We start from the raw sequence: 24,763 nt of genomic DNA, 5'->3' as shown, positions 1-24,763 counted from the left end.
TGATTACTTATCTGAATCATACTGAATAATTTATCAAATAAATGAATAGCTATAAACTAAGAACTATGAACCTCATCACAGACAAAGACATTCAAATGTGTCTATGTTACTGCTATAATTCTTGCTCTTCCAGGAAAACATGGTTAATATTTGCGCTTGTCGAGAAAATAATACGTCTGAAAGGCTTCCAAGAAATGTATTGAAATTAAAATTCCTATTGTTTCAGATACCACAACTCATTTACCATATTAATATTTGCTGAAATCTTATCATTTCAAGTAATGAAAATTAGTACACATTAAATAAGAAGGCCTCGAAATAATTTTATAATTTAGTAACTTACTTAAAAGATTTCCCCACACCTATCCAATCTATTCTATCTATGAACTCATCCTAATCTAGGTATATATTTGTGAGCTTAATCTGTATTTTTTTGCACATGTTATCTTGTAAACAAGATTTGTGATAAGAGTGTTTGATAGACAGATAGAGCTCTTTTCTTAGCTCCTATTAGTGCGAGGGAAAATACCTGACACATTTCAGTCGTGTTTAAAAATGTTCAGATTATCCTTACCGTAACTTTGAATGTCAGTGTACTCTGACCATTATCAGACAAAGTGAGAAATTTCTCATACTCATGGGAAGAATAGCTGCACTGAGGAATAACTTGTATGGCATGTATCAACATCCTGCATTTCTTCTCCAGATCTGTAGAGTTTATCTTGAGGACTAAAATAGAACACATATATTGTTATAATACAAAATCAATTGCTTTAAACATTCAATCAATGAACCTAAGGCATCACCTTAACAAATGACACACAAGTTAATTGGAGAAGAGTGTATATCATATGACAGAGAAGCTCATGTATACATGTGTTATGTTTACTTAGAGAAGAGTGTATATCATATGACAGAGAAGCTCATGTATACATGTGTTATGTTTACTTAGAGAAGAGTGTGTATCATATGACAGAGAAGCTCATGTATACATGTGTTATGTTTACTTAGAGAAGAGTGTATATCATATGACAGAGAAGCTCATGTATGCATGTGTTGTGTTTACTTGGAGAAGAGTGTGTATCATATGACAGAGAAGTGTATACATGTGTTATGTTTACTTAGAGAAGAGTGTATATCATATGACAGAGAAGCTCATGTATACATGTGTTATGTTTACTTAGAGAAGAGTGTATATCATATGACAGAGAAGCTTATGTATACATGTGTTATGTTTACTTAGAGAAGAGTGTGTATCATATGACAGAGAAGCTCATGTATACATGTGTTATGTTTACTTAGAGAAGAGTGTATATCATATGACAGAGAAGCTCATGTATACATGTGTTATGTTTACTTAGAGAAGAGTGTATATCATATGACAGAGAAGCTCATGTATACATGTGTTATGTTTACTTAGAGAAGAGTGTGTATCATATGACAGAGAAGCTCATGTATACATGTGTTATGTTTACTTGGAGAAGAGTGTGTATCATATGACAGAGAAGTTCATGTATACATGTGTTATGTTTACTTAGAGAAGAGTGTGTATCATATGACAGAGAAGCTCATGTATACATGTGTTATGTTTACTTAGAGAAGAGTGTATATCATATGACAGAGAAGCTTATGTATACATGTGTTATGTTTACTTAGAGAAGAGTGTGTATCATATGACAGAGAAGCTAATGTATACATGTGTTATGTTTACTTGGAGAAGAGTGTATATCATATGACAGAGAAGCTCATGTATACATGTGTTATGTTTACTTAGAGAAGAGTGTGTATCATATGACAGAGAAGCTTATGTATACATGTGTTATGTTTACTTAGAGAAGAGTGTATATCATATGACAGAGAAGCTCATGTATACATGTGTTATGTTTACTTAGAGAAGAGTGTGTATCATATGACAGAGAAGCTTATGTATACATGTGTTATGTTTACTTAGAGAAGAGTGTATATCATATGACAGAGAAGCTTATGTATACATGTGTTATGTTTACTTAGAGAAGAGTGTGTATCATATGACAGAGAAGCTAATGTATACATGTGTTATGTTTACTTGGAGAAGAGTGTATATCATATGACAGAGAAGCTCATGTATACATGTGTTATGTTTACTTAGAGAAGAGTGTATATCATATGACAGAGAAGCTCATGTATACATGTGTTGTGTTTACTTAGAGAAGAGTGTATATCATATGACAGAGAAGCTCATGTATACATGTGTTATGTTTACTTAGAGAAGAGTGTATATCATATGACAGAGAAGCTCATGTATACATGTGTTATGTTTACTTTTCTTTTATTTCATGATATTCTCAGGTGGAAATAATTTTAAAAAAAGTCTTTGGTATTTTCACTTCTACACAAAAAGACATTAACAAGTATTAGTCATATATGTCTTAATAGTTTTAAAATATTCCATCTACCTGCTACAGTGGCACCATGAGGTACTTGTATAAAGTGTCTATGTATCTGTCCTGGTTTAAAACTGACATTACTGTAACTCATTTCACTGTTCAACGTGTCTTCAACTCTGAAAAATTAAATACCAACAAATTATGAAGTGTCTGTGTATCTGTTATGGATTTTAAAACTGACATTACTATGACTCATTTCACATTTCAATGTCTTCTAGTCTAAAAAAAAATTAAATAACATCAACATGAACAACTATATCATAAATGACTAGCAGTTGTAACTTACTTTTGAGGAATAATAACTGTGACTGGTAATCGTACAACAGCACCTTTCTCTATACAGCTGACATCATAACCACGAACCTGAAATATATATTAAATTACTATATAAATTGTATTTAAACTTGAACGTGTTGTAATGTGAAAACAAAAAGTGAAGTACTGCGGCTTGGTTACCACATATAACTGCTAGGAGTGTCAACGACCTTGACTACCCATGAGGTTCTTGAACAGTCATTTCCCTCATATGTTTGGTCTAACCTTTATAAAGTAGATACATGCTTGGTTAGATGGAGGTTTGAACACACATACATGATTAATTCCAAAACATTCATTATATGCCTGTTCCCTAGTCAGAAACCTGTTGTTTAGTGGTTGTAATTTTGTTTTTTTTGTTAATTGTTTTGTGTTAATTTTATCATTTATCTTGTTTCTGAGTTTTCATGTCTGCCATTCTATAGCTGACAATACATTAAAGTCAGTATGATTTTCTGAACTGTATGGTGGACATATAACATCCCATTAACTATGCACTAACCTCTGTATAGTGGACACCTGTCTGTAAACCTCTAGGATCTATCTTTATGTTGATTGTTCTGGATGAATTCATTAGCTCTAAATGGGTTGGGTGCTGTACCCAGGCTGCATCACATGTAAAACACATCTCCATACAGAAATCTATCTTCTCTTCTTGTTCTGCAATATGATATTTTATTCATAAGCATATCTAAGAGGAAATTCTGTCCTGCTGTTGTAAACAGTATGTTTGTTTGACATAAATATGCCATGGTCTGTTGAAAGTTATTCTGTCTATTAGCTTTATTGTTTTAAAATATTTTAGAAGACAGAACTTAACTTATATATACTATAACAATAGAAATCTCACTAGTTAAATTTTGATGGTAATTGTCCAAATAGATTTGCCTCTAATATTTAAGTAAATTTGCTTGTAATTTTTATAACAATTGATTTATTCTAATTAAGAACAAGCTTTCATTGTTGCGTTTCAATTTACAAGAAATGTTCTACCATAAATCACTCTTCATTCATTAAATCGCAAATAAATAATAAGCCATGCTTGCATATAATGTTATAAAGGGAAATAACTCTGGAACAGTAAAAGTGACGCCACCCAAATTCAACCTACATATATATATATATATATATATATATATATAAAAAAAAAATGTTCTCCCATTTTGTAATATCATCCTCATAAAGAAATATTATCACTTATAAATACACAATATAACTTAATTGTAACATGATGAAATGTTCTTACTCAAAGGTTATCAAATGCAATATAAGTTCACTCTCATAATGAAGATCATACCTGTCTGACAAATCTCTTTGTCACAAAATCTTGGTTCTATGCTAACATTAAATTCTGACGGTTTAATCAGCTGTCTAGGTTCCCTGAGATAAATTCCACGCTTCCCACATCCAGTTATCACAGTAAATTGTACTTTACTTTCTTTCTGTTTGTCAAAATTCACCAGATAGTCCATGGTTTTCTCTACCTAAAATGTAATTGGATGATAACTACAGAGTAATTACAACTTTAAAAATCATTCAATATTTTAAATGGTCAAGAGATCTTTAGTAATTTATCTTCATTCAGTTCAGATGTGTATAGCAAGTAAAAACCTAGAAAGATGAACCATATATTTGTGAAGTTTTTTAATTGATGTACCCATTTATTCCTGTAATTTTTAATCTTTAATCTGGTTTTTTCTACGATTTTTTTCTATATTACTTCTGACATTATGGAGAGTACTGTTAACTTTGACAAGGTATTATAAGTAATATATATTAATACCTTATATCAGATTAACAGATATTTTAAATTATAAAATTTGTATAAATAATAATAATATAAATATATTTGGTTTTTGTTCACATCTTTGACCATTGGTCTTTTAACGAATAATTTTATTGTCAATCATTCCACATCTCCTAATTTTCATAATAGCAAAATTTGAAATTCTAAAATTGGGACTATATATGATAAAATGCAAATACTTCTAACAGTGTTGTCTAAATTTTACTGCTTATTTTATACCTGAATTAAACCATATCCTAATGCAAACACTTCTATATTGTCTACTTTAACAGCTGTATTTTCTAGAGCTCTCTTCACACTGAATGGTGTGTAACCTACTCCCATGGCTTTCAGTGCTGATAATACCAGACCTATAACACAATATGTTCTTAAAAAGTTTCATATGATCTATTTAAACTCAGTATAGAGATATTGTTTTCCCTCCATAAAGTATGATATAATAAAATTATTTTCTGCATTATTATATTTATAAAAAAAAGCTTGTTTCCTGTTTTCTATTTCAATTATTTTCTTTAATTAATGAAATACAGTCGACTCTCGTTATTTCGAGATACACGTAGTTCGACTCAAACGAAAACCAGAAGTTTGACAGACCAAGGGACACAACTCTTGCTTAGCTTGGTAAAGCTAAAATAAATCCGGATTAATATGGGAAGGGGATCAATATTCTGGTATCAGATTGATGGTCTTTCATTATTATAATAAAATTATTTTTGCTATTTCAATTGTTTCAGTTACAATTTTTTCCTATGGCCTTTATCCAAGAGAGTAATTTCCAATCGATCTTAGAGTTATTAAGGTTGTTAAAAGTTAACAAAATTGTTTATTCTCGATACAAGAGATTTTAGAAAATTAAGATTTGTCTTCATTTTATTTCATTTCACTCTTTCTTTTCAAAAGAAAATATAACAAGATCAGTGGCGGATCCAGAACTTTTCCTAAGGGGGTGGGGCCTGCTCCAGTGATTCCCTATATAATCAACCAAATTTTTCCCTCAAGTGGGAGATCTTCATAATAAATGTCAATAAAAACTTGTTTGTAGTTATTTGTGTATTTATTTCATTCACTAACACCATGTTCACAGTTTTGTTTATGTTTTGATAATTTTTTCTTCTTAAAATATTCAAATTTTCAAATTTTCGGCATTATTTAGGTGAAATTCTCAAAATTCTGCTCTTTGACCCCAAATCGTAATTTTTTAAACCAAAACGGCAAAATTTTGAAAAATTTTACGAGGCAGTACACATTCCTCACACTGAACGATGTCCATTCCAAGTGTTTTGTACAAAAAACGACATTTTATGTCAAAAAAGTATACTAGTTTGGCTTCAATTCTTCCATATTCTTTCAAAAAAAATGTTCCCTCATTTCAAATTCTCTTAAATTCCGTAAATTTCCTCTGATTTTGACACGGTTTTCAACAAACGGAAGCGCCATGTTTACACTTTCATCCGGGCATTCATCAAAGAAAGATAACTCATGTTTGCACTGTTTTGAGCGGAAAATATAAAAGATGTATTCTGATCCCGGTAAAACGGGACTCGTCGTCAGCTGTCTGAAGCATGAATCCCGGTAAACCGGGACTCATCGGCGAAAGGGTTAACTTAAAAAGTTTAAATCGTATTTTCACCAAAAAGAATACAAATCATTTGACTATCATAAAAAAACAACTATATTAAGTTTCATGAAATTTGGATAAGTCGTTCTCAAGTTAGGGTGCAACATGTTTACGCCAGCCAGACAGACGGACAGACAAATGGACAGACAGACGGACAGACAGACAGACAAACACCGGACATTAGTATACAATAACACGTCCCATCAAAATTTTGACGGGCGTATAAAAATGTCATGAACATTAACAATGTATCACTAATTATTTATGAAAAGTTTATAAAAGATAATCTTAGGTAAACACTCGTGGAAATAGCATGTCATAAATCGATTACAGTGGTCAGTGACCGGAAATTTAATTACACGTGTATTGTCTGATTAACTCTTCAATCTGTTTAAATCTCGGAGGTCATATTTTGACAAGTTTGTACTAGTTCAAGATAAATAATGAATTTTGAATGCTTTTGTTAACCTTGGGACTGTAAATTTAGTTTGACTCATCCGAAATTTAGACTCATCCAATTTCGACTCATCAGGAGTCGAAATACATACATTTATATGACCACGTGAAAACTTTGACTCATCCGAATTTTCGAGTCAACCGAGTTCGAGACAACGAGAGTTAACCGTAACTCAAAGATCAGAGTAGATAACTTTACTGAAGCAAGTTTATCAATCTTATAATGAATGGAATGTAATTCTAGTCATACCTAAACAACCACAAGCATTAGGTGAACTCATACTGGTTCCATTCATCAACTGACAACCTCTGAGAGTCCAGTTAGGAACTGATGCTATAGCTCCACCAGGGGCACTTATACATACACCAAGAGCACCATCATGTCTGAAGATACACATAAAAAAATAACATTAACTTTATAATTGATGCTCAAAACAGAGAAAAATGTATACTGTTTTTATTCATTAGAGACTTCAGTGATGTGCATCAATCTCTTTTTATTCTTTATACCAAGACCACAACCACAAATTTTCTGTCTTTCTAAAATCAAGGTGCAAAACTCTTCAAACATCAAACATTGATAAATGTTAGTCTACTTAAACTTAATATTTCCTTGCCAAACAAATTATATGCTTGTTCTCTTCATAAATTTGTTAAGAAGTTGACAAACGTCACCTACGTTGGGCCTCTAGAAGACCATGTATACTGCATACAGGGTAACTTCTCTCTTAAGGAATACTCTGCAGACATCATTGCTGGAGAAACCTGGGCACCAACACCTGTAAACATACAAATACAGAATACCTACAGAAATAATAACAACTAGATATCATTGAGATGGGAGCCATCTCTGTGGGCCCCCCTGTGAATAATGTGCATTAAAAAATTGTATCTTTACCATAGGACATGGGTTTGTCAACTGAAATCAAAGTTTTTGACCTTGACCTATGACCTAGGAAGTTGTAAATAAATTAAGACACACCCATTGGTGTTGGTTTATAAACATGTCAAGTATAAACTTTGAAATGATAACGGTTCTCAAGATATAGAGCGGACACGATCTTTACCATAGGACATGGGGTTGTCAACTGAAACCAAAGTTTTTGACCTTGACCTTTGACCTAGGAAGTTGCACATAAATTATGACACACCCTTTTGTGTTGGTTTATATACATGTCAAGTATAAACTTTGAAATGATAACGGTTCTCAAGATATAGAGCGGACACGATCTTTACCATAGGACATGAGGTTGTCAACTGAAACCAAAGTTTTTGACCTTGAACTTTGCCCTAGGCAGTCGTTCATAAATTATGACACACCCTCTGGTGTTGGTTCATATACATGTCAAGTATAAACTTTGAAATCATAACGGTTCTCAAGATATAGAGCGGACACGATCTTCACCACAGGACACAGGGTTGTCAACTGAAACCAAAGTTTTTTTACCTTGACCTTTGACCTAGGAAGTTGTACATACATCATGACACACCCTCTGGTGGTGGTTAATAAACATGTAAAGTATAAAGTATGAAATCATAATGGTTCTCTAGATATGGAGCGGACACAAAGTGTTACGGACGGACGGATGGACGGACAGACTGATCACTATAGGGCGACCCGCCTTTGGCGGGGCCCTAATGAAGAATAACTATGGTCGATTTAATTTTCTGTAACAATATTATATTTCAGCTCTTATGTGCTTTTAAAGATAAGTGTATGTGCATCCCAAGGCTTCCAAAATTTCCTGACGACAGCCGGACATTTTACAAAGAAATAGTTTTGACGGTCGGTTAATGATCAGCTGAATACTTAAGTGTAACTGAGAGGATGCAGAAGATATATGTGTCTAAGTAATTAGAAGTGTTATATGCAATAAAATTATTAAAACCTGTTTTGTTTTATTCTTTCTAAAAATTAAAAAAATATTATCCTCAGTATTGTGTCATTTTTCTGTGTTTATCGTAATACAGGAACCATCATTGCATCAGTCAGCTTCAGTACCTGACTTTTCTCATGTTTTTGTTTTTGTTTAAATAATCTATCTTCTCTCTGTGAGTACTTTACACTTTGTTAATTAAGGCTATCTTATTTGAAACTGTCGATGACAACTGGCTTTAATTGTAGTACAACTTGATACATGTGATACTTTTCTTTTTGTGTATTGATTACCTGACCACGTAACTTTTACAACTGATGCGGTATTTATAGATAACATTGGGGAGGCCCAATGAAGGTTATTGTTTTAAACCATGTAAAATCTACTGAACAGTGATAACATTTTTCTTTGTACACGCTTGCCCATGACGGCAGATTTATAAAGTTCAATTTCAGACAAAGTCTTTATAATTAGAGTCGAAGATTGTCATGATTGGATATTATTCTTTATGATTTCAATTGTAAAAACATTTTTTTAATATGAAAACAAAATTAGAGAACGCCCCTCTTATTCATAGGACATGTCAGCTTGGTATACCCAAGCGAAGTTATTCTTGGTGTTTTTACTATATATTTCAAATTAATTTTCCCCTTTAGAGTACCCCAGTATTTAACACGATGTACAGTGTTAAATAAATAATACATATTTGATATCATACTTATTCATTTATAAATATAGTTATTTGAATAATAACTTTTAAATATCAGGAAACTTTGTTCAATGCTCATTTAAAATAATATCTATAAAGCGTAATTAAATAGGATGTTGTTCCATACACGCTTACATATTTGACCTCGTTACCTGATCACCTTTATGTACATTGTTATGCATCATTAGTTTTATTGATAAAGACAAGCTAAGAACACCTCATCAAGGGTAACACACCTGTAATCAGTGAATGATTTATGGCTTCAATATAACTTATTGAGGGATAATTGTTTGACAGCTTGTTGTCATTTAAATAAAAGAAAACATGTTTTTTCTACTTTTTATTGATGTACACAAGCTGAAGACCAAGCCGTACATTTATGTACCCACAAAATTAGACTAACTGAGACACTTCAAAGTATCTTAAATATGCTGCATCTGTTGTAAAAAAAAAAACAATTATGACCGAAATATCTTTGTGAAATAGTATGCCAAAGCGGACATGTCCAAAACCCAAACGGACATTTTTAATGATCGATAGTTGGTCAAAATTGAAATGACCGTTTTATGAAAAATGCCTTGAATAACAAAAAGTGGCAAACCAATTCTATTTGACCGTTTGAGGCTGAGAGCAGCCGGACTTTTTATGAAAGTTTCGGTCATGTCCGGAATATATGACCGTTTTGGAAGCCTTGGTGCATCCTTCAATGACAACCAACAGAAGTCAAGGCAGGTTCATAACTTCAAACTCTAGATACATGTACACCTACCTATAAGTGCATCTGTGGTCCCTCCAGGACACCCAACTGTAGACAAAGCAGGTCCATTATTACCAGCACTAGACACAAATATAACACCATGTTTTTTTACAGCTTCACTTAAAATATCACAAACACGTCTGAAAATAAACAATTCAGTTTTCTTAAAACAACTCAATTATTCATCTTTCCTAATGAAAAGAATCATTTCTTCAAATTTCCAATTAGAGAAAAGAACTTTTGTAAAATCTTTCCACTTTTTCTACAATTTGAAGACATGAAAAGTTAAGCTTTAGATGAGTAACTTTCTTACCCCAGCTTCTGTTTTATTGAAACTGTAAAATGGACTTCATCAGAAGATGACTCATTATTAACATACAGCTGTAAAGTTGTATTCTATTAATAAACTGTTATCTATATTACCCAGAATTTGGCCAATTAGATGCTTCTCCATAACTGTAGTTTACAAGGTCACATTTGTATTCAATAACTTTGATCATCTGAAATATATAATAAGCAATGATCTCATATTCTGTTTTGCTTGAATGATACTATTTTAAGATAACATCCAAGAATATATGTGTAATTAAAATTAAAATTTGGTTTAATGAAAGTAGGGTACAAAATATAAACAGTTAAAGCCATAAATTTAATATATCAAAATGCATCAACATTGCAATAATTTATTACACTAAATAAAGTTTATGTCAAAATAAATTCATAACACAGTCACTAAATGTTGATACGTACAGCTCTGACTAGTGATGATCCAGTCTCCATGGAACCTAATCTTGTGTCTCCTATTTTGATGGAGATAACCTGTGCGCCTGGAGCCACACCATTCCTCTCCGGTGAGTCAGGGAAGTAACCTGCAGCAATACATGCCACATGTGTGGCATGGGATCCTAAAATTCAAATTGTTTACATTAATCACATGTCAATAAGCATATTATATAATGTTTTGTTTCTGGAAGTTGCACCACAAATGTGTACTTACATAAGAATAATTAATCATCATAGTCAAATTTAAACTTGTTTATATAAAACAGTTCTCTTGTTACAATGTGAAAACAAACTCTGTTTCTTGCTCACCATAATAGTATTACTAATGTCAGGGCCATCACAAATTTTAGTAGTTGACTTAGTCTGGACTAAAATCGTATTTGTTTCTGGAGTCTGGACTAAAATCGTATTTGTTTCTGGATTCTTTTTGTTATATTCATATTATTTTTGCATTTTTAGTCAAATAATAACTTACCGGCATTGGTAACAATCTCCAGCACATTACCATCGTTATAGATACTAACTGTGTAATTCATCATATCTAGAAATAAAGAAGACAGTTTTTTAAGTTAATCACCCATACAATTGCTTTTCTTCACACAATTTTACAAAAAACATGAGAAGAAAGACATACAATCTTCATTTGATCTTTTGATATGTAAACAGTTTCAGAAAAGGTTTCCTTCTAAGGAATTCAGATTCTATCTTTAAACAAATTTTGGGGACATCTTCACATTTCTTTTCGCAATATTTTTTAGCAAATAAATGCAGGTCGTTGCCATGGATACCTAACTGTTTATTGCTGTCTTAACTATCAATAAACCTAGCATTTAAACACAGGTTGAAATTGCTGCATTTCATGTGATTTATACTTGACCCCACATATGTTACTTGCTGACCTTACATTTAACTGAATTATAAAGTACCTTCTCTACTTAATGTAGCAAACTGTCTTTCTTCCCTGTAACTGGCCAGCAGTTTACATTCACCAAGATTTCCTTCCTCACTTGTATCAACACAAGCCCTTAAATAATAATAGTAATATTAACACCAGCTATCAAGCATAAACATTAGGAGGAAAATTGGAAGATGCCATTATGTAACTCATAATGAAATGTCTTGTTATTACTGCAATATGAACTCTATTACGGTGACCTATAGTTGTTAATGTCTGTGTCATTTTGGTCTCTTGTGGATAGTTGTCTCATTGGCAATCATACCACATCTTCTTTTTTATATTTATAGAAAACGAATCCCATTTTGTTATGATCTGTCCAGCTTATAGGCATAGGTGCTAAGATATTTGCATAAATATATTGTTCCTGTTCTAAAACATCAAAATTTTTATCACTTATTTGCTGTTAAAACTTTGTTTGTTTATTAAAAGAAAATTAGAAACTACAATAAGAACTGATTCCTTAATTTGATATGTATGATATGGTATATTATGTATGCCTCCTGGTGCTATAGCTTTTTTTTTTTGTGTTTTATCATTAACATTTTCCCTATATAAATATTGGATTAAGAGCTGAATAGTGAATATATTTGAATTACCTCCCTGTATTCCCATCGAAAAAAAGACAAGACAATCATATACTATACCTCCATGTATTGCCATCGAAAAAGACTAGACAATCATATACTGGTCCACAGTCACTATATTTCTTGTCAAAGTTAGTTAAGATGTCTATCTGGGCCTGCAGATCTTCTCTTATCAACTTTTCTTCCTGTAATAACACATTGATTGTAAATCTTAACCTTATATATAAAATACATACATTGTTACATATCTTGATTGGTCTTTTAAACCTCAAATGAAATGAAAACACTTATCTAATTCATTTAACTACTATCAGATGCAAATAAGAAAGTTCTGAAAAGTGATTGCAAGAATTCATTGTACATGCCCTAAACGAAGTATCAAAGTACTTGGAATTCATTTTTTTCCATCTTGTATTTCATATATTTATGGGGTATTGTGTTTTAGCTAGTTTGCCAGGAGAATGCAAAGATGGAAAAACATGTTGTTGCAGTCAGTATAAATATTTCCTATATACAACACCCATAACTAAGCACCCGGAATTTAAACCTCTGCAGTATTTATTTTTTTAGTATAAATTTTCCATAAATTTGAAAAGTGACTTCTGGGATTTTATTTTAAATTGTTGCATTATCCTGATCATTTCCCTTGGTATGACATTTAAACTTTATTCAAGAGCTGCTGTCATACTGTAAAAGTTGCAGGACCCCTTACAATATTTCTAATGGACATCCAGTTAGAGACAATTTATATATATATATGGAATAATCAGTCTTTATGAACAAATAAATGCATGATATATATAAGTAATCAACAATGAAATGTTTTTTTCTCTTAGGTTCATAAATATATCTGGATGAACTGAAGACAGTAATGTACCTTAGATTGTGAAAACCTTTTTAGTTTAAGTTATAGGGTAGCAAATCACATGTGATTGTAAACTAGAGGCTCTAAAGAGCCTGTGTCGCTCACCTTGGTCTATGTGAATATTAAACAATGGACACAGATGGATTCATGACAAAATTGTGTTTTGGTGATGGTGATGTGTTTGTAGATCTTACTTTACTAAACATTCTTGCTGCTTACAATTATCTCTACCTATAACAGTACTTTCTGTGGAAAATGTTATTGAAAATCTTCAAATTTTAAGAAAATTGTTAAAAATTGACTATGAAGGGCAAAAACTCCTTAGGTGGTCAATTGACTATTTTGGTCATACTGACTTATTTTTAGTTCTTACTTTGCTGTACATTATTGCTGTTTACAGTTTATCTCTATCTATAATAATATTCAAGATAATAACAAAAAAACAGCAAAATTTCCTCAAAATTACCAGTTCAGGGGCAGCAACCTAACAACCAATTATCCGATTCATCTGAAGATTCCAGGGCAGATAGATCGTGACCTGATCAACAATTTTACTTCCTGTCAGATTTGCTCTTAATGCTTTGGTTTTTGAGTTATAAGCCAAAAACTGCATTTTACCCCATGTTCTATTTTTAGCCATGGCGGCCATCTTGGATGGTTGGCCGGGTCACCGGACACATTTTTTAAACTAGATACCCCAATGATGATTGTGGCCAAGTTTGGTTTAATTTGGCCCAGTAGTTTCAGATGAAAAGATTTTTGTAAAAGTTAACGACGACGATGGACGACGGAAGCCGGACGCCAAGTGATGAGAAAAGCTCACTTGGCCTTTGAGGCCAGGTGAGCTAAAAAGTGATGTTTTCAGTTGTAACCTGATCATGAATAAATGAATTCCATTTTAGAGTTGTTTTATTTCTTTCAATGATCATATGTGACTGTATTTCGTATTTATATGTTTAAATTACATAGGCTTCTTCTTACACATGTGTTCATAACAGAGTGTTTTTACATGTAAATAAAGCATTACTGTATTGTATTGGGAAGGATTTGTTTTTAGTAATAATCTTGTAAATTATATGTGATTGGGATGGAGTTTGACTACTTTGTAAGATAGTAATTCACCTATCACCTTTTTAAACATTGTAACTTACCTGTGAAGGGGAAGGAGTTTTTGCATCAAATTCCTCCAGTCTCCTGGAAGCTTCAGCTAAAGCCACTCTGTTTGGTGGGTCCCACTTCTTTTCTCTTCTGTCTTTAGTCATTCTATCTTTAAGAATCCTTGGAAACAAATCATATGCTGGTTTAACACCAATATGGTACTGTCCAGAAGGATTATTCCAATCATCTGGAATCTACAAAATAAATATCTTTACTCTATACTGAAGCTGCATCAAGACCTCAAGGCTCAAACAATCCTACAATTTATCATCTCATACTCAGAGATCATGAAAAATCTTTCTTAGTAAAGAACCACACCGATTCCAACAACAAATACACCAAAGATTACATCATCAAATTGTTGGACTTTTTGAGGGACAACATATTTGTTGATTTTGCTGGATTGACATTTCATTCATACTCTTATAATGAAGCAGAATTCATACAGAACCTTCTCAAAAACAAAATCAAAAGGCATTTTGCAAAGTTTTTCACTTTTAAATTTGTTGATTATGGTGATTTTCAAATTAAATACACTATTTGAATGTATTAGTTATAATAGAAAGACAAACTATCCTTTAGAAATATTACAAGACTTGAAATAACTAGTCAGCTGTTTCAGAAGTATCATATCTAAATTTTTTCACCAAATTATTTTCCTATATCATTGTATATCATTCAAATGTATTTGTACTATTAACTAAATTTTTCATTTTGGATAAAAACAGTATTCAAGGAGATCTAACTTTTTTTGTCTTACCTTAAGTGTCCTTCCTGTTAGTCTAGTTACTTCGCCATCTTTAACATCTACATTGTACTTAATGTATCACAATCCCCTGACCCTGTTGTATCAATCACACCTACCTTAAGTATCCTTCCTGTTAGCCCAGTTACTTCTCCATCTTTAACATCTACTAGTGTTGATGTATCACAATCCCCTGACCCTGTTGTATCAATCACGTCCACAATCTTAGGTTTCCCATCACTCGTCACCTGAAACAAACAAGTTTCCATATATATTTGTTCAAAATATAGCAATGTAAACTTTTTATAAATATGTATTATACATGTAGTGAAGTTTTTGCTCAGATTAGCTGTCTAATTAACATTTATCTCACATTTCCTCTTATTCAAATATTTTAACATAAAATGCAGCTGTCACATTAGTATTACAAGACTCTCCATGTCATAATGAAGAAATCAAACCCTTGGTAATCTATAATCATTGTTGAAGGCCGTACTGTGACCTACATGTATAGTTGTTAATTTCTGTGTCATTATGGTTTCTTGAAGAGTGTTTTACTCATCGGCAATCATACCACATCTTCTTTTTTATATGTAGTACAAGTCTATATAAAGACAATAACGTTAATTGATAGGTTGTGGGTACTATCAGGTCTGTATTTTGTGTATTACTTAGGTTTTCAGTGCCTAAGTATCAATATGATGAGTTACAATGTAAGCTCTTGTCAACCATGTTATTTTTTTTATAATTTGTTCTTATGTTGTACTGTTCCAGGTTAAGGGGAAGATTTAGCACTGGCAAACATGTTTAACCCTGAACCATTCTGTATGTCCATGATCCTGTCAGGAGTCTGTAATTCAGAGGTTAACTTTTGTTGCAGCATACAATGGTATAGCATATGATATTTGTTTTTACACTATTGTTTTGTACAAAAAGGTCATTAATTATTTTAGATTAGTTCTTTTGGGCCTTTCACTATGCAATATGGGTTTTCTCATTGTTGAAGGCTGTGTCTATATTTAACTTCTACATCATTTGGGGTCTCTGTTTGGAGTTGTCTCATTTGCAATCATACCACATCTTTTAATTTTTATATTTACAAATTGAACAAAGTTACATGTTGAAGTAAATTAAATCCTTGAATTGAAAGTTTTTAAAACAATCAAATCAAATGAATGGGTTTGCATATATGCTAGTACATTTGTAACTATAAACCACAGAATTCCAGAACATGTTAAATGCATGTTTAACACTTTTGAACTGTTCATTTTCTATCAGATGATTCCTTTTTGTAATCAAAGAGATTTTATCCTGTGGATTATTTTTTTTAATTTGAGAAATATTACTTTTGTTTTCAGTCTAACAGTCATGTCAATTCTTTAATTTTTCAAAAACCTACATCTAAATTGTCATTTCAATAACATCTTAGCTTCAGTTCCATGTTTAAACTAGTTTACTTTTTTTGAATGGCATTACTTAACAATCATTACATTTTTTAAACAAACTGACTGGCCAATTGATGACAGATTTAGTCCTTCTTAAAAATGGCTGAACTATTTCTTACTAATCCTATTGTTGACAGCATAAATGATCTTTGGTTAATAATTTTAAGCACATACATGATATTAAGAGTTACATAATAAAAACAAACAAAAAAAAATTTGTTAAATCCACAAAAGGTGATAATTCAATTTATTTATCTAACAATTGTATTCTTAGGACCAAAACTTTGATGAAAACAATTAGAGAAAACATATTAATCCTCAATTTCAGATATTAAACAAAAATCTCATCTTCGACATTTTGCTAAAAGGCTGAAAACTGTAACAAATAAATCGAACTATTAATTCTAAAAAAAAAGTCTGAAATCTAAATAATAAAATAACTTGAACATCTTAGACATTTAACATTAATCAAAGAGCTGAAAGCTCTGAAGAAAAATGACGCCACTGTCTCTAATATTGGGATAGTTTTTATGCAAGTCTTGATTTTCACATACCGTAATTAGTTTAACAATGCAACATGTATCGTGAGCATATAATTGATATTCGTATATGTGTGTGTGTGTGAAGTGAAGGTGACAACTGGCTGTTTTTTTTAAGACAAATGAATAGGTCAAGACTAGCTGAATTGTACAAATAAATACCGTAGAAAGGCTTGTATATTTCTCACTGGTACATAGTCTGAATCTGGGTCCGTTCGCTTCCATTCACGTTTGCGCCCACTCATTTTCACCCCTTTCACTTTCACACCCTACATGTTCGCACCCAATCTTAATTGGTTTTGTGTTTAATAACTCTGTAAGCAAGTGTTTTCTTATAAGTATAATTGTTGTCATTGTCTCAAAATAAAGTGAGACAGCAATTTTTTTTTTGTGTTGAATAAATCTTAATTATGTTTTGGATAAGGTATTGCTAAAAATAATAATAATCCTTTCTAAATAAAGTGGTATTTTGTCAACGTTTTATTTTGTGTTGAATAACTCTTAATCATGTTTTGGTTAGTGTATTGCTATAACTTGTTTCATTGACTTGTTTCAAAATGAAGTGAGATTCTGACTATGTTTGTTTCTGCGTGTTGAATAAATTTTATCATGTTTTGGTTATATTAGTGGATTGCTATATTTTGGTTTCTATGTTTTATTGTTTCGTTGTTTCAGATCAATGGGACCAAGCTGTTAAAAACAATTATCTTTTGTGTTTTTTCCTTTAAAATCTTCAATGTTTTACTCATACCAAGCTATAAATACATTCAGTATTTACACCAAAGCAATTTAAAACAACAACCATGATTTTCCAATTATTCAACTTGAATTTGAATTAAAATTGGGCGCGAATGAGTAGAGTGTGAATGTGCGAACGTGTAGGGTGCGAAAATGTATTGGGCACAAACAGACCTGATACCACACAGTCTGAACCCCCTTCTCCCACAAAATATTAAGTAAATAATCTTTTTGTTACTGCTATCAAAGGTCTAATGAAACTCAGATAGTTTCAAGCATTTGTCAAAGAATTCTAGTCAAACTGGCACCTAGTTAAATTGGCACCTGGACAAATCAGCACCTGGTTAAAATCGACACCTGATATAGTCAATTCGTCACCCATGTTAAATATATATTTTTAAAAGTATTTTAAGCAATAGGGTAAAAATAAGAAAGGGGTTGCCCGAATTTTTTTCAGTATTTAAGCAAAAAGAGTTAAATACTAACTTTCACATTTTTGGGTGTTCATGTACATTTTGTATATATTCATTTTTCTCAACTAATGACTGTTTCGGTGTATTTTTAATGATATATATATATATATGAGTAGTCCAAATAATTATTACGTCTGGCAAGGCTTTTTTAATTTTATTCTGGAACACCTTCCTATGACCTCAAGGCTATGTTAATTTTTTTCTGGGACGCCTTCCTACGAACGTTGTAGGAAGGCGTCCCAGAAAAATAATAAAATAGCCTTGCCAGACATCATAATTATTTGGACTAATACATGAGATATTGTGTATTTTTCTGCATTATTTTAACCAGTTGAGCATTTTACAGGATTGTTGGTTTAATGCTGTTTAAACTTTACTGAAAAACAAACACCTTAAATTTGCTAATTATTTGGCATGAAAGTTTGATTTATTGAAAGGGACTCATAGTTTTCCATTTTATTTTAATAATTGACTTGTTTTTACAATTACACAAATTGTCTAATTGTTAAAACAACAGCTTTGGTAAGGGCTTCGTTGTTTACCTTTATACACTACATATTCACTTTCGTTTCGTGGTTTACCAAAATACACAACAACATATTCACTATGTACTTGGTAACAGTAATTAATTAATTGAATAGAAAATATTATAACAAATATTATTGGATGCCGAATTGACGTCGAATAGGTGCCGATTTGACTAGATGCCAATTTAACCAGGTGCCGACTTGACTTGTACGTTTCAATTCCTCTGCGATCGTTTGCGGTATTTTCTTGAGAAAACCTATTTTCCATCATCAAAGAGAAGAAGAAACTGCTTTAAAATGATTCTGGAACGCTTCATGATTGTTAAAATAAGTTTAAATCACTCAAAAACAATTTTAAAACTTGCGATTAACAGGAAGTTTCCAAAGCACGTGTAAAAGAAGAAATTAACCGGTGAGAGTGGAAATCCGTATATGACAGATATCCCTATAGTACGACTTTGAAAGTAAAACAGTTCAATCCTTTTGTAAAACAATCTTTAATATACCTATCACATTAATGTTTGAAGGGTCTTAAGCTTATTCAAACCATATAAGTCGGTATGAAACACCAAAACGGAATGAACAATAACCGATTACGTTTTGTAGTTTACAAATTCTAAAACTGGTTCCCGTCAAACTACAACACTTTGTTCGAGTGTAGTGGAATACAAGCAAAAACCAGTGTAAACTGGGTCCTGGCTGATTTAATACTACACAATGATGCATAATGATAACACAAGCAGATTCCAGTTTGTATGGAAAATAGGAAATACGAAACCAAGCGCGGTAGGCAGAGAAATTCAGGTCGGCAGTTATGGAACAATGACTGCGTCATTTTCCAAAAATAAACATGAATTTATCCAAAGGAGATAATTATCCTCAAAATATTGCCAATTAATCCTTTAAATAAATTTTTTTTTAAGATTATCAATTAAAAACAGTAATAAAATCTTTAAATATTGTTTTCATTGGTTATAACACTATGTTTTGAAAAATTAAAACATAAACTTAAAATAAATCACTATAAATGAACAGATATGAGAACTAATGATCCTATATCCTGACGAAACTATTTAATTATATTGTTTGGCATTGCACATGGTCATTAAGATTGAGGATTGAGGATGTTTAATGTTTTAATGTATCCCTGGATTTTATTTTATAGCCTTCAATTAAAATGTAAGTTACTAATTATATAATGTTGTGATTGTAATTAGATTATTTTCATCCTTGTTGTTCTTCTTCTTCTTCCGAATACGGGAGTAGACTCCTAGGTAGGAGTGTAAAACTTCCCGGAACTTGTGTGCTATGTACATATGGACTTAATTTAAAAATAATATGACAAAGAAAAATCGTTATCAATAACATATATACATTATGTACAGTGGCTTTAAAGTTTAATAAGTTGCTGTGGATCCTTCAAGTGTTAGAGTGGATATGCCACTTTTGAAGGATTCCAGGGTGTCAGACATACCTATTGCTTCAGGTAGTGAGTTCCAGTCCGAAATAGTGCGAGGATAAAATGAAAATTTATAGAAATCTTTATTTGTGGATATTTGCCTAAATTTATGTTTCCCCCTAGTGCGTCTATCAGAAATTGTTAAGTTGTCCTTAGGAACTTCTACTAACCCCCAATTTATTTTATACATCATAGTTAATCTAGCCTTTTTCCTTCTTAATTCTAAATTTTCCCATTCCAATGATTTTATTAAATTTGAAACTGCTCCAGGTGATCTGTCTTTATAATCATTGAAGACAAACCTGGCTGCCTTACGCTGTACCTGCTCAACCTGAGTGATGTGTTGTTTTTTGTACGGATCCCAGACAGGGGAAGAGTATTCGACGACCGGACGGACAAGTGATGTGTACGTAAGGTTTTTAACCTTACATGTGCAGTTTTTTAAGTTCCTACGAAGAAAACCTAAGGTTTTATTTGCCTTACAAGTAATATTGTTAATATGCGTTCCCCAATCAAGATCATGGCTTATAGTTACGCCTAAATATTTACTGTCTTTTACTGCTTCTAAAATATGATTATGTAATATATAATCAAAAGTGGAAGGTTTACTTTTTTTAGAAATATGAATTACATAACACTTCTCAGGATTAAAATTCATTTGCCAATCCTCTTCCCATTTTACTAAACTAGACAAATCTTTTTGAAGTTATTGTGCATCAGAACTATTATTTACATTTCTATATAATAAACAGTCATCTGCAAAAAGTCTTGCATTGCAAGTTACATGTTCGGTAGGTCATTTATAAAGAGTAAAAATAATGTTGGGCCTAAAACTGTTCCCTGAGGGACACCAGAATCAACTGCTAATTTTGAAGATTTTACACCGTTTAGTAGTACTTGCTGTTGCCTGTCAGCTAAAAAGTCATTTATCCAATTTAAATTTTGATTTCTAATACCATAAAATTCTAATTTCTGGGCTAATCTTTTATGGGGGACTTTATCGAAAGCTTTGGAAAAATCTAAAAGTATGACATCTATTTGGTTACCATATCCCAATGATTTAGCAAGATCTTGTATGCTGATGATAAGTTGGGTCTCACAAGACCTTTTGCTTCTAAACCCATGCTGACTATCATTTAATATGTTATTAGTTGTAAGGTGTTTCCTTATGTTGCTTGTTAAAATATGTTCTAAAATTTTGCAACATATTGCTGTTAATGAAACTGGTCTATAATTAATAGCGTTATGCTTGTCACCTTTTTTAAATATAGGTACAACATTAGCCTGCTTCCAATCATTTGGGATTTTACCAGTATCAATAGATTTTTGGAAAAAGAATGTCCAAAAATGGAGACAATTCTTCTGCAAAATTATGTAAAAAATATGCTGGCAGATTATCAGGGCCAGTGGCTTTATGTGGATTTAAGTTTTTAAGTAACTTTAATAAGCCATTATTACTAATAAATATGTCTGGCATAGTGGGGTGGGGACTTGTACCTTTATTTGGCATAGAGGATGTATCTTCGGTAGTAAAAGCCTTTTTAAATTGTTCGTTTAGGATGTTAGCTTGTGTATTCGGCTCACTATACAATAAGCCATCCTTTCCTCTTAATGGTGACACTCCAGATGTTTCTGTTTTTTTGCTTTTAATAAATTGCCAGAAAGATTTAGGTTTTTCTTCTAACTGGGGGCTAATTATTTCTTGTTCAGTTGCAATGAAGATTTTCAGCAACATACATGTATCTTATACTACAATTAGTGATTTTGGATTGCTTTAAAAATTACTTGAGTGACAAGTGCATGTTATTTTATTCTATATCTTTACTTATAATACTTTAATTTATGCAATTATGTTGTTTATACATGACATTGATTTGTCATGCTTTGTCATTGTTGACATAATTTTTCAACCCTTACCTGTAGACCAGGTGCACCTGGGTCAACCCCAGTGTCAAGTATTGCTATCAGAACATTTCTTCCATCGTGATCAGGGTATTTATCTAAGAATGAAGCTGCTCCTGTCTCTTTTTTAGGCAATAATCCATGTACTGGAAAGTCGATGTCAATTGTTGACGCCATGTTTTCGGCAGACGATTACTGGTGTCAGTAAACGCTTGACATCAACGATAAAAATTGAAATAAGATTTCAAGCGTTTATGGGACATATACAAAAAAAATTTTGACGACTACTCTATATTGATACAGTAAGGAACCAAGTGCATTCAACATGTTCAATAAAAACAGATAGCCTTTCACAAAGGTATCCTGCTTAATTTCCTATGTTGGGGGTGTCTCTCAACTAGTATGATTCTAACTTTCAAGAAACAAAACTTTTTTTTAATGGAGAAACACAACATTTTTTATTACAAAGATTCGTTTTATTTCTTCAGGTCAAGTTGCCTTATAATCCAAAAAGTGTTTTTTTTTCAAGATAAAAGAAATGCTCGCCTCAAACAAAACGCGGTATTATTTATAACCATCAACTTAAGACCACTGGACATTAATTAATCTATTGGTTAATCAAATTTAGGAAATATGGTAGTTTCTATAAATATATTTTTTTTGTCAGCTTTTTAGTGTAGACTGACTGGCTTGTTCATTCAAGCTTTATCATCGGTATAAGGATATCATTCGCAAATATAGCTCAACATGCAGACTTCTTATACGTTCAGGTATTTCACATCCAATATTTTATGGAAATAGTCTTTATAAAGCACAAAAATGTCAGTATTCACCTCAGAAGCTAACAAAACCTTTAAATAGACTTATTAAGAAGGGATATAGTTACGATACTGTATTTTGGCGTTAATATTGATTCACTTATAGGGTCTTTGCATCTGAACTAAACACATTTATTATCAAAAAACCAGTTGTTGGCATGACACGGGATATGTTCTTCTCATATATGTTATGATAGTATGATACTAAACCCTTCACGGCTCACGCGGAGGATTGTGCCTGATATTCATATGATGAAGACATAATTTTTCAATCAGTTTAATTGAAGTCCGGAGCTGGCATGTCAGTTAACTGCTAGTAGTCTGTTGTTATGCGTTTACTTTTCTGCATTGGCTAGAGGTATAGGGGGAGGGTTGAGATCTCAGAAAACATGTTTAACCCCGCCGCATTTTTGCGCCTGTCCCAAATCAGGAGCCTCTGGCCTTTGTTAGTCTTGTATGATTTTAACTTTTAGTTTCTTGTGTACTGACAATTTGGAGTTTAGTATGGTGTTCATTATGACTGAACCAGTATATATTTGTTTAGGGGCCAGCTGAAGGACGCATCCGGGTGCGAGAATTTCTCGTTGCATTGAAGACCTGTAGGTGACCTTCTGCTGTTGTCTGCTCTATGTTCGAGTTGTTGTCTCTTTGGCACATTCCCCATTTCCATTCTCAATTTTATCATATCAACAGTTGCTTGAAAAGGCAAAGCTAGATGCATTCACTGCATATTAGAAGACCATGAAAGATCAATGGTTATTGAAACTTTTTATATAATAAATAAATTGCCACCTATCTGTTTACACGATCTATTAAAGGGGCACTAGATACGAGATATATGAAAGTAAGATTTTTTTGTTCAATCAATAATGAAAGTGAAATAATAATTCGCTTTAAGAAGCCGAAATGGTTCAATTTTGTCAAATAAAGCTAAGAAACATTGATATTTAATTATTCACTCACAAGTGAATAATTCGACCTCATTATATCCGTATTCATGTGAACTTCGATTTAACCCCCTAACTAGAGATTGACAACGCATGCACTGGTTATTTAAAGGAAAAGAATGTCAACAATGAAAGTGAAACAAAGGTAAATCACTTTAATGACTGATTCGATCCACATAAATGTTTTACATAAATCGAATATGAGAATTCGAGTCATATCGGTGACCATGAATTTGACAGCTAGTGCACCTTTAAATGCAAAAGATTTTAAACATTTCTTTCAGATATAGTAATATACTGGATATTCCACATGTAAAAACTAAACAGTTTGGTAAGAGAAGTTTTAAATTTGCAGCTGCTACTCTACGGAACATTTCATAACTGGTTTTTTTTCTCAATTGAAGAGCCTGGAATGGTTAAAAATTCTGTGGTTCTGCATGTAGATAAGCTTTTTTTCCCCACGTATTACAACATGCCTGTGCTCTTTCTATGCATTTGAAATAATTTGCTGCTTATATATGTAGAACTCGGAACCGCGATGGTACTCCGAACCGCGATGGTTACGCTGAAGTACGATGGTCCACGCTGAAGTGCGATGGTTAACACGCTGAAGTGCGATGGTGACATTGTGACGCCTACTTGTTGTTAGATACGATGAAGTGCGTTGGTGTGTACGCGGAAGTGCGATGGTCTATAGTACTTACTAACTAAGCAGGACACATTTATAGTGAGACGTGACGCCTTTTCTGTAAAAAAAAAACGCTTAACGATTAGCTGATTCTCTGCTGAGATTCACAACGTACACCAAGTTTGGACCATTCGGGTTTATTTTGACCTAACCAATTGAGGAGATAACT

General features: G+C 32.3%; 1 protein-coding gene across 2 annotated transcripts in view; it reads right to left on the bottom strand.

Annotated features, from left to right (window-relative positions):
• The window catches only part of LOC139517923 (tripeptidyl-peptidase 2-like), a 57,251-nt gene extending 34,904 nt beyond the window's left edge, over positions 1-22,347 (bottom strand). For both annotated transcript variants that reach the window (XR_011663235.1, XM_071309473.1), the window contains exons 1-17: positions 22,157-22,347; positions 15,178-15,306; positions 14,307-14,507; positions 12,351-12,475; positions 11,675-11,772; positions 11,224-11,289; positions 10,716-10,870; positions 10,389-10,465; positions 9,978-10,105; positions 7,302-7,401; positions 6,873-7,006; positions 4,768-4,898; positions 4,039-4,225; positions 3,244-3,401; positions 2,713-2,789; positions 2,436-2,542; positions 575-729 (exon numbers count right to left, since the gene is read on the bottom strand). Coding sequence is in view for 1 of the 2 variants with exons in the window: in XM_071309473.1 (XP_071165574.1) it covers positions 575-729; positions 2,436-2,542; positions 2,713-2,789; positions 3,244-3,401; positions 4,039-4,225; positions 4,768-4,898; positions 6,873-7,006; positions 7,302-7,401; positions 9,978-10,105; positions 10,389-10,465; positions 10,716-10,870; positions 11,224-11,289; positions 11,675-11,772; positions 12,351-12,475; positions 14,307-14,507; positions 15,178-15,306; positions 22,157-22,318 (2,190 nt within the window). In the remaining variant the exon portion in view is untranslated. The remainder of the gene's footprint in view (positions 1-574; positions 730-2,435; positions 2,543-2,712; positions 2,790-3,243; positions 3,402-4,038; positions 4,226-4,767; positions 4,899-6,872; positions 7,007-7,301; positions 7,402-9,977; positions 10,106-10,388; positions 10,466-10,715; positions 10,871-11,223; positions 11,290-11,674; positions 11,773-12,350; positions 12,476-14,306; positions 14,508-15,177; positions 15,307-22,156) is intronic.
• Between the last annotated feature and the right edge of the window lie 2,416 nt (positions 22,348-24,763).

The sequence above is a fragment of the Mytilus edulis genome, chromosome 3 (assembly GCF_963676685.1).
Source record: "Mytilus edulis chromosome 3, xbMytEdul2.2, whole genome shotgun sequence".
NCBI classification, from domain to species: Eukaryota; Metazoa; Mollusca; class Bivalvia; order Mytilida; family Mytilidae; genus Mytilus; species Mytilus edulis.
The sequence above is the reverse complement of the archived record's forward strand: the minus strand, read 5'-3'. Positions and strand labels throughout refer to the sequence as shown.